At 36.8% G+C, this 11,326-nt stretch overlaps 1 protein-coding gene across 1 annotated transcript; it reads right to left on the bottom strand.

Annotated features, from left to right (window-relative positions):
- Window positions 1-5,795: 5,795 nt before the first annotated feature.
- On the bottom strand, window positions 5,796-10,081 carry LOC148852382 (ammonium transporter 3 member 1-like). Its single transcript, XM_088943058.1, has 3 exons — window positions 9,303-10,081; window positions 8,924-9,209; window positions 5,796-6,482 (listed from the first exon to the last, which is right to left on the bottom strand). Exons 1-3 carry the CDS (start codon window positions 9,951-9,953, stop codon window positions 5,962-5,964), a joined length of 1,458 nt encoding a protein of 485 aa, XP_088799184.1. The 5' UTR covers window positions 9,954-10,081; the 3' UTR covers window positions 5,796-5,961.
- Between the last annotated feature and the right edge of the window lie 1,245 nt (window positions 10,082-11,326).

The raw sequence follows: 11,326 nt of genomic DNA, 5'->3' as shown, positions 1-11,326 counted from the left end.
TATTTGCTCAAGTGGGGATAATACCAGAAACTATGGTACAAGACGAGTTACATGTTTCTATGACCAACTCGGTTGACCATGTGTTGGCTCAACTACCAAAAGAAGAAAAAAAAATTTATATTGCCAAGTTAATTTCTAATTCTATTTTGACTCATTGGGGACATGAGAAATGCCATGGTTCATGGCTTACAAGTTCTACATCCAATCCTTCTGCTTAAACCGGCTCATCAGTATATGTTAATTACCTCCGACCATAGGGGGAGTATAATACCCCCCCGACACTTAGTTCGACCTCAAAATTCCCCAGCAGAGGTTCAACTGTTCATTGATGGATCTTTCATGCTAGAGACAAGTGTGGTGGCAACTGGTTTGGTTTTCCTCTCTGATAATAATTGCTTTCTCTATGTTGCTAGTAGAAGAGTTCGAGCTTTTGGAAGTTTACAAGTTGAATGTTGGGCTGTCCTTGATGAATTACAAAAACAAAGGAGCTGAAGATATCTTCTTTAACTGTTTTTTAGATGCCAAGAAGATAGTAGATAGCCTATTAGTAGGGATGGAAGTAGAATGGTCAGTAAAACCATTGAAAGAAGCTATACAAGAGCTGTTGGTAACTTTTGAATCTGTTACTTTCAGCTATAGTTGTAGTGACTAAAATACTGCTGCTTATAAATTAGCCTTTGAAACCTATAAATATAATATAGTTGTAAGACCTTCGAAAGTTAATACTAATATCATATTTTTTAGGAAAAAAAGGGTTAAGCATTCCATTATTGAAGAGGGACTCAAATATCAAGATTTGCTTAGGCTTGGGAGTCCTCTTTGACCTCACAGGCTTGGTTTTCTCCAAACCATGGCTTGGACTATTTGTGTCTTGGACCTGATCTTCCATTTGTGACTATTGAGAGAGTGAGAGTTGTTTTGTTTATCCCAAATACAGATTAAGCAGGAGATTTCCATTGTACTTGTTGGACAACAAATTTAGGAACTACAACATTCTTTACAAGCCCTTGAGGAATACTTTTAGTAAAATTGCTTCCCCAAAGCTAGGGCTGCAAGTTGGGTGGGCCCAATCCAAGCCCAAATTGATCAAGCCTGCAATTTTACATAGGTTGGGTTTAAATTTTTTGTCCTTGGTTTGGGCTGGGACTAAAATTTTGGGCTTTTTAATTTTGTATGTATAACGCATATATGCATAATCATTTTAAATAAACCATACATACATATATATATATATATATATATATACATGTATATCAATTTTTAGTTTAAGTTGATTGACCAATCTGAGCCTGGCCAAGCCTGAGTCCAACTTGAATGCATCAAATTTTAATATGGGCTTTGGCCTTTGACTTAGGCTAAACTTGGGCCTTGGGCCCAATTCTTAGGATTGGGATTGAGTTCAGCTAAAACTTGGCTCCCTACCCAAAGTTGCAAAGCAAACCATTGATGAATTTAGGATGGACGGCATATAACTTTTTATTGAGCTCTTAAAATGCTGTTGAAATCTCGCTAGAAAGCACCTTATTCAAGCATCCATTGATTTTGAAGCTCTTAATCTGGTCCAAAGTTTGGGAGGGCTTTGACGTAGTGGCTTATGGCGTTATCTGAGCTGAGAAATCCAAAACGCCAAGAAGTTGTTGTTTGGTAAGACTCTGGAGAGTTGAAAATAGGCTTATATGAGCTATAAAATCAACTTTATCTTTGGTAGTCACACTCACACAATTCAATCGACGCACTACGAAATTCTAACATTGTGCCAGTGTTTTCAAATTGACTTTATGGTGAAGGTATCTTAGGTTAGCCAATGCGGACAAAGTTATGTCAACATTTTTTTTTAGAAAAAGCTAATACATGGAATTCTCAAAATTATGAAAAGTTAAAAACATGAGGGTTTATATGATTGTGAGAAAACATAGGAGAGGATTTTTATATTTTACCCTCATAAAAAAATGGGGGATGTGCCTTATCCATTACCCTTTATTAGTTTTTTATTATTAGGCTTAATAAAGAAGGATAGTGTGTAAAGGGGTAATGCGTAATGGGATGTGCCTAATCCATTACCCTTTTTCAGTGTTTTATTGTTAAGGTGTTAGAAAGATAGAGTGCTTTGCGGGAAAAGAAAGAAAAAAAGGGAAAAAGAGGAAAAGGTGTCAACAGGTAATGAAATGTGACCTATTCATTACCCTTATAAGTTATTTATTTAAGAAGGAAAGGATGTTTTGCATCCAAGAAGAGAAAAAAAGATGTCAACGGGTAATGGGATGCGCCTACTCCATTATCCTTTATTAATCTTTTATTATTAAGAGGATAGGGTGTGTAATGTGTTGCATCGCTTGCATTGAAAAGAAGAAAAAAGTTTATCTGATTTTGTTAAGTACACGTTTGGTAAGCTTTTGTGGAAATATCTTTTAGTAATTTTGACGATAAAAACATGTATTGACTTTTTGCATTAAGATTTAAGCAGCTTGAAACCTGTTTGGTTAATATGTATTTTTTCGTATGAAAACAAATAGAAAAAAAAACACAAAAGCTCTATTTGAAACTTCCTAAAACGAGTGTATTTTAGACTTTTTACTCTTTTCCATGCATTGTCTTTTGGTGATTAGATCTACTGCAAACCAAATAAAAAAAAAAGACTTAATCATGGTCTTTCAAGCTTATAAATAATCGATATACCGTACGAAAAGAATGCCCAAAGCCTAAATTAAATAGAAATGTTGAACCCGATTTGGGGAGCCACAACTGATTTTGATCCAATCCACGAACAAAACCCATGCCTTGGTGAAATAGATGGGTTATGATATTTGAGGCATGTTTTAAAACGGTCGTTGACTTGGGTGGTCAAACCGTTCCGCTTAAAAACTGACTACAATTCTAGTTCTGTTTATCACTGACCCATTATTATGAAAATGAAAAAAACATATTGATTTGATGAACAAACTCTTGACCTGATTTAACTGTCGAATTTTTTGACCTGAAAAATGGTTCACAGGTTAAACATAAAATGATATTTTTTGAGAAATTAACAAAATACGATCTCTGAGTCTGAGCTCTCTTAGATAGTTGAGATAGAGCGAACTTTTTGCCAGAGGTTGAGTTGGGTTGGTTTGGTCTGAAAAGAATGCCCTAACCCTATTTTTTTGGGTTGGGTTGGGTTGGTTCAGGGGTTGAGTCAACTTTTTGCCAGGTCTAGATGAGAAGCTAGATAGAAGGAGAAAGTAAGAGAGAGTCAGAGAGGAATATAGTACAAGTGGTGACTGGTGAACTGCTGCAACAATGTGACCAATGAGCTTTTTTTTCTTCTTCTTCTTCTTCTTCTTCTTGGTTTCCTTGCCACCGTTCTATAATTATCTCAAAATTACATGTCCTCCACCCCCACCCCAACGGGTTTGGTGCCGGATCGTCTCAACTTGAATCCTATTTGAACATCAACTCAACCAAGATTAGAGCTCCAAATGGTATCCTTTTATTTGATTTCGAACTTGATCCTGTTAAGGATGATAAAATATTCAATGAATTTATGTTTGGATTGAGTATGAATCTATTCCTATACAATCCTATATTATCCCATTCAATTTGATTTTAGTATATATGCTTATATATACTTAGAATTTGTATTAATATACGTAGTACTAAAGTTGTTTTGGATGTTATATATTAGGTTTAGGTTCCAAACAAGTTGATTTTCAATTCATTTTGTTCATTAAATACAATATTAAATTTATCTCTAATTTATTATATTAATAAGACAGAATATTTTGAGCATTTTCACTTTAATTTATTAATGCTAATTAATATCCGATTGCCTTTTGCAAAAAAGAAAAGAAAATATCCGATTGCAATCCAACATCAATTGAATCTGATATGAATCCGAATAAAAATGAATTAAATTTGAATCAACCTATCTGATTTTATTTAGTCTGTTTAGGGACCAATCAATATCCCCCAAGAAGAGTTTTTCAAGAAGAGTTTTTGATGGAGGGATACAGAGAAGACAGTTGAAGGATTAGGGCCTGTTTGGCATGTTTTTTCAAGAAGATCTTTTGGTAGTTCTGACAGTCAAAAGATGCATTGAGTTTTTGTATGAACATCTAAGTAGTCCAAAGCACGTTTGGTAGATGCACGTCTTTCTGTATATCTTTTTGTGTCTTCTCGCGTGAAAATAAAATGCAAAAAACATGAAAAGCTTCATTTGGAGTGTTTTTTTGTGTCTTTTCGGTGTTCTGGTTTTTGTGATTAGATATTCTATGCGCCAAACATAAATAAACCGAAAATCGGTCTGTTTGACTTATAAACAGCCAAAAAGTCGCATGAAAAAATGTGCCAAATGAACCCTTAGAATTTGAAAAATTGATGTGGATCTTGAAATTACTCTACATTCTGCAAGGGTAAAAGACTTAAAAATACCCTGAGTTTTCACATTGACTGACTTAAACATAACCTGAGTTTTTCAAAACAAACATCTTAAGGATACCTTATAACTTTGTTTACTCTTTAGGCTCAATTTAAAAGGAATACAAATACAATGCAAATATGTAGAGAACAAAACCTTATATTTTGTATTATTTTGTATGTATTTATACTATATAAATTTGCATTTCTACTCTTTCCAAACTGACCATTAATTATTTTTCGTCGGAGGCATCTAATTGTGGGTGAAAGTTAAGATATTGTCTGTAAAGTCAATAGCAAGTCAATACAGTTTTTGGAGAGAGAGACCTAAATTTTGGAAATTTTGGACCAGTTATCTTCTATTTATCCCAACTGACTGAATTAAATGTTGAACGTGGTGTAATTAGACATCTTTTTCTGACTTATATACAAAGTTTTCACCCTGGAATCTCGTTTGAGGCAACTAGAACAGGTCTACTTCTGTACATCACTGCATCTATGGCAAAGGACAATGCGGCAGGGATACTTATGTCAATAAAAGTACCCCCATGGTTTTGTCCTTTTCTTTGAGTGGTGTGGAGCCACTAGATTAATTTCCATGGTTGTCCACTTGGACAAAACTGGTCTGCTCCAAAATGTGATTGAAATTTCAAGAGAATCCAAGTTACAAGAAAGAGAATGAGTTATCTGAAATTGTCCTTCAAAACAAAAAAAAAAAAAAAAAGTTGTCTAAAATTCTCTATCTTAATTATAGAAAGATCAGAAAACTGACTTCATTTTTTTTTTTGTTTTGTTTTAGAGTTCTCCACCCGCAATTGAGGTCATCCCAAAGAAAAAAAAATCCAGAGTTCTCCACCCACAATTGAGGACAAAACTGGAGACAATGCAGCTCAAGAGGGTACCTAACCACATCCTTAATAGAGCTGCAAATGGTTTTCCTTTGTCCAAATTTCGAATTCAAATTCGATCCAGTTAAGGGTGATCCTAATTCGACCCCTTTGAAATTTGATTGAATATGATCCCTATCTGATCCAATTTGATTTTATTTAAATATTTATGTTTATGTACTCAAAATTTATATTGTATTTATTATTAAAATTGATTTAAATATTATGCATTTACAATGATCAGTAGGTTCAAGTTATAAACAATTTATGTTCTATTCGTTTTGTTCATGATATACAGTATATATCAAAGTTATTATTTTTAGCTTATTCTATTAATAATATATATTTTTTCTTTTTATCATTTTGAGTTTAACTTAATAATGCTATTCAAGATCCAATCTGAATTCCTTTGGTATCCCTTTGCAGCTCTTAGCCCTTTGAATCTTAGCTCGAGAACTTTATCATGGATTATAAATTGATTGTCCTCATAAAACAAATCTGGAACCAACAACACTATGAAACCCTCAAAGCATCATTCTATCAACTCAAAAATTCAGTGCAACTTATAAGCATATGAACAAGAATTAATTTACCCCTACAAATCATCACCGACCTTATGAACATGAATTTGACTATATATCTCCTATTATAATTCACAAGAAGCACCCACTTCTCTTTAAGCCTAGACCATCTGAGTAACACCACTGGCCACTTTATTGTGTGTAGTGTCATCAGAATACCAGCCATGCTTGGTGGAGTCATACTTCTCTCCATCGCCCCACAGCGCGTAGGCTTCTTCGCCGTGGACTGCATCATCTCCGATCAACAGTTGCTCCTCCGACATTCTCAGAGGTATCACCAACTTTATTGCCAAGCATATAATTGTAGTAACCACAACATTCCAGCCAGTGATGAAACCAGCCCCAACAATCTGTTTGAGGACTTGAACCCCACCAGAACCTCCATAGACTCCACCCCTAGAGTTGGTCACTGCCAAGAAGAGTGCACACAGCTCTGGCTCAGCAAAGATTCCGGTGGTGAGACCTCCTAGGAAGCCTGCGACGGCATGTGTGTGGAACACTGCGAGGGTGTCATCGACCTTTTGAAGCAACTTCGACCTCTTGTGGACGACCATCATTGTGAACCAAGGAATGCTGCCTGATAATATTCCCATGATAATTGCAGCCCATCCCTGAACAAGGCCTACACAAGAAAGAATGAAAACATTTCTCAATGTTTGTAATCTGGCTTTGCTTATACGGAATCATGCTTTTGAGTTTTGACCTTTATGATGATCCAAATTCCCATGGTGACATCAAATTAGGTAGTACCCACTATCAAAGGCCTACACAGTTTTGACCTTTTTGAGCTTTTTCCGGTCTGACTGTCCAATCTAGTCCAATTTCGAAAACCATGTGTTAAATGATCCACTGTATAAGTTTTAATAAAAGGGTAGAATTGGTAACAAAAAATGGTAGAATTATTATTATTATTATTATTATTATTATTATATTGCAAGACAAACTAGGTAGTACCCACTACCCAGGGGTGAGAGAGAAGGTGGGATTAATTGGATCCCATCTCAGTGGGAACTAGAATTACTAACTTCACCAGTTAGAACCTTACTAAGGAGAATCAATAAATATACTACTAAATTGAATGAAACAAAGTATTCCCTGAGAAATCAAGATGGAACTAATTGACTATTGTTGCTTTTCCTAAAAGATAATTAGATATTATCTAAAAGAGAAAAATTCTAAGCTGACTAAAAGCAGATGATGGCTATGGTCGTTAACCATACATCACATCTCCACCTAAAAATAAAATAAAGAACATCGCATTGGTCCAACCACAGGCATTCCCTAATTCAAAATTGAAAAAAAGAAAAGCATGGAGCGAGTCATTAATTGCATGGGAGGAACTAGCTCATTTTTCAAGCCCAGGCAATGGGTTCTATTTTATTCTAAACCAGGTCCTTGATAAAAAAATTGTTGAATTGGTCAATAATCCATTGATCCAGACAGTTAAACTGTCAACCCGTTAACTTATACAATAGTTTTTAACTGTTTTTTATTTTTAATTACTTTTTTTTACTCTTTTGATTTTTTTATTAGAATGTCCTTGTTCTGATTCTGAATTGATTTTTAAAACATCGGGTCCCACTTATATTTTTGAAGAAAAATGAGGTTGGTTCATTATGGGGCCCTTGACACAACTCTGAGCTCAACTTACCAAGAATTTCTTGAGCAGAGAACGAGATAGAACAAGGACAGAAGCTGATACGTTCAAAACTTTCTTCACATAATACACAAAGAATGAGAAAATTTGCTTCTAGGGAAATGACCTATGAGTCTTATGAGCAAATCAGCCAAGTAATTGACACTAAAACCTGATTTACGTGCACTGTTGTTTTGGTGGTCGCCGCACCTCGCCAGTATTGGCCGGAGATCTCCACTTCAGCCCATGGGATGGGTTGATTTGTTATTTTTATTTGATAGATCATATGGGATGGGTAGATTTACCAGTCCGTACAAATGGGCTGTAATTAGAGGCTCTCTACGGGTGCATCCCCCTTGAGGGTTCTTGGGGTTCAAATAAACTAATGGAATACCTAATTTCACTCCCTAAGATTGAAAACATTGGTTCATTTTGACTAATTAAATCATCAGAACAAGAAAGGTACAAATGGACACCTCATATTTATTAATGAAACTTACCAAGTCAAATTCAAAATCAGCTAACACACTAACTTCTAGATCTCTTACTTAGATAATATTACAAGAGATTGTTAATGAATATGTATAAATATAATAATCACAGAGGAAGCTTGCTTGTGTGAGCTATTTGAAACTTAAAAGTTAGTTTGATTGTGATTGGAGGCCGAAACTCTAACACATCAGCTCCAAAGGAAAAGTTCTTCCTCTTCATTGCTTCAGTTTAAGTAGAAAAGCAATACTCAAAGGGATGGTTGTGCCATGTGTTAAAAACTAATTACTGCTCAGTGCTCACACAAGAAAATGGTTGATCCATTCGGTTCAACCGGACCCCTAGCCCCCAGAAACCCAAAAACAATGTACAAATTTTGTGATATTGTCAAAAACTCTTGAGAAGTGCTTGATGTGAATACATGAAGGAAACGATTTGTGTTTTCAAAATCTCACATACAAGTACTTTTAGATTTACATAAAAGTACTTCTTTCTACTCTTTGATTGAATAAAATGAAATTGTTTTCGAATAGAAAGGCACAATAGCAGAATAGAATGCTATCTGCTTTTGAGCTTTCACAATGTTCGAACCCAGCATGACCCGATTGAACCGGCCCAAGCAGGCCCCGATTGACGATTGTACTCTATACCCAACATTTGATAACTGAAATTTAGACTCGGGTTGGATTGGATAAACTCTGAATAAATGCTGGCTTGCCTCGGGCTCTGGGTTGTCACTTTGTCCTCAACCCGATCCAACGGCAACTCGTCGAGCTGCATTCTTTAAAAGTCCCACAATTTACGGAAATCACATCTTTTCCATTTCCCTGGGAAATGGGAACGGATTTCCCGAGAAACGCCTTCCAATGGGAAACAGATCTCCCGGGTCACTATCCTAGGTAGTGAAAAAACAAAAGAAAAAGAAACAACAGCATTACCTGCACCGGGCGTGATACAGACAAGCCCTGTGATCATTCCCTGGACGGCTCCGATCACCGAAGGTTTGTTAAAGAAGATGACATCGAGGCAAGTCCACACCAGCAAACTCGTCGCTGCACAGATGTTTGTGTTCAGTACGGCCACGGACGAGTCAATATTCGCCGTGTAAGGATCTCCACCGTTGAATCCAGCCCAACCCATCCACAGCAACCCTGCACCGGCCAACATCAGTAAAACGTTGTTCGGTGGGAACCTCTCCCTGTCCTTTGTCGATCTCGGTCCCACCTGTAAACAGACTCAAGTCATCAAGTCCAGACGACCAATTCCATCCCCACCATTTAATTAATGATTCGATGAGATTCAGCAATTAATACTAACCCAATAAGCTGCCGTGAAGCCGGCGATGCCGGAGGAGAGATGGATGACGTAGCCGCCGGAGTAGTCCATGACGCCCCAGTGGAACAAGAATCCACCGCCCCAGAGACTGAAAGCACCGACTGTGTAAGAAAAGGTGAGCCAGAGCGGGACGAAAAGCATCCAAGCCTTGATGTTCATTCTACCCAGGAGCGACCCAGCCAGCAAAATCACTGTGATCGCAGCAAACACGAACTGAAAGTAAACCATGGACGCCATAGGATAAAACGGTGCAATCGTAGCCGTCTCCTCGGTTCCATTATGGTATAACTGCGTCGTCTCCGGCAACCTCGCTTGTCTGATCAGAAACTTCTGGCCTAAAGCAGGGCCGGCCTTGCCCCAGAACGGGAGGAGACGATCACCAAAAGACATCTTGTAAGCCCAGGTGACCCAGCAGATTAAGACGGCAGCGAAGGCGTAGAGCGCCATGAAAGCTGAATTGACTGCCCATTTCTTCTTCACTATGCTTCCATAGAGGATGACAAGACCCGGCACGCTCTGCATCCCGACCAGCGTCGCCGATATCATCTGCCATGCGTTGTCTCCTTTGTTTAGCCAGTCCGGCACTGACGATGTGTTGTTTTGGTAGGCTATCGGCACTACAGTGGCCGCCATTTCTGAAACAGTAACAGAACCTCCCTGTCTCGAAATCTCGAATACACATACACAGTGAGTACTTTGGTGATTCAATGGATAAAAGGGTATTTATTAGATGGTAGGACATTTATCAAAAGCTGTTGATTGTGGGATCCACGGTAAAAATAAAGATTGTTCAGATTCTAAAGACGGCTTGTGGTATTAAAGAGAAGACAACTGGAATCGAGGGATCTTGGAGGATCTTTTCAGACGAAGAATCTTTACGAATTTTAGTTTCTAAAACCGTGAGCACGTATTCTGTTCGTAGCTAAGTAGTTTGACGCAAATACCCTTATAAAATTATATACTACCAGAACAACAGGTTGATTCTTTATTGGAGGTTCAGGGTAATATCGTCATTCCATGGAATTCTAGAGATATTCTTTTCTCCAGCTGGAAACTAGCTGGTGAGGTAATTACTTCTACAGCTGTGTAAAAATGATCGGTTCGGGTAACCGAACACGTGGAGAACACGAGTGAGATTTAGAATCTTCCAAGGAGACAAGCTAGCCGAGTTAGTCAATGGTTCCACATGTCCTTAATCGGTCAACATAAGAACGGTGGTGATTACATTGGAAATTCATTAAAAAAATATCGTCTCATATGAATCTGAATTATCTATTTACTAAAATAAACCTTAGATTCCCTTTGCCAAGTCCTTTTTTGAATGATATTTCAAATTTCCAATATATCTAACAGCCAAAATTCTTGTACTAAGATTTTAGTAGTTTGAAGATCATTTGGTTGTACAAATATACGATGAAAAAAGTCAAAAAGTTCTATTTGGAATTTCTTGAAAATAATTTAAAACAGATTTTACACATATTTTCGAAGCATCATCTTTCAATAGTTATATTATTTTCCAACCAAGTAGAAAAAGACCAAAAAATAAATTATCGAGTTTCTAAACAACCGACAACTGTATGAAAAGACATGCCAAATGAAGCTTTAGTAGGTATTTGGCATAGGTGCTGGGTATGTAAAGTTGTAAGCACTTTTTTTTGAAAAAACAACAGCGGTTTTGTTTGATACTAATGCTGGCAGCAACATTTTTAACATTGATTTTATTATCTAATGTCAAAGATGATGCCATATCATTGTATTGTTGGCAGCAACACACAATTTTCCCAAAAATCATCAAATTTGATGTTGCTTTAGACTATACTTTCTCAATTTCCAAGATGTAATCTAGAGCAATATTTTTCTGAAAAAGCAGTACCAAATAAAGTGTTGCTTCCAACACCTTTTTCTTTAACATAACACCTACATGAGACCATTTTCTCAAAAAAAGGCACTAAAACACCACCTTAATTATCTGCATTTAAAAGTTAGATTTTGTCCTCGTGTTGGGA

This window comes from Nelumbo lutea, chromosome 5 (assembly GCF_056320005.1).
Source record: "Nelumbo lutea isolate HS-2025 chromosome 5, American lotus-T2T, whole genome shotgun sequence".
NCBI lineage: Eukaryota > Viridiplantae > Streptophyta > Magnoliopsida > Proteales > Nelumbonaceae > Nelumbo > Nelumbo lutea.
This window is presented reverse-complemented; position numbering and strand designations above follow the sequence as displayed.

Coding starts and splice junctions, on each gene's coding strand:
- LOC148852382 (XM_088943058.1), bottom strand. CDS start 9,953: ATGGCGGCCACTGTAGTGCCGATAGCCTACCAAAACAACACATCGTCA. Junction 9,210..9,302: donor GCTTCACGGCAGCTTATTGG/GTTAGTATTAAT, acceptor GTCTGTTTACAG/GTGGGACCGAGATCGACAAA. Junction 6,483..8,923: donor CTGTATCACGCCCGGTGCAG/GTAATGCTGTTG, acceptor TTTCTTGTGTAG/GCCTTGTTCAGGGATGGGCT.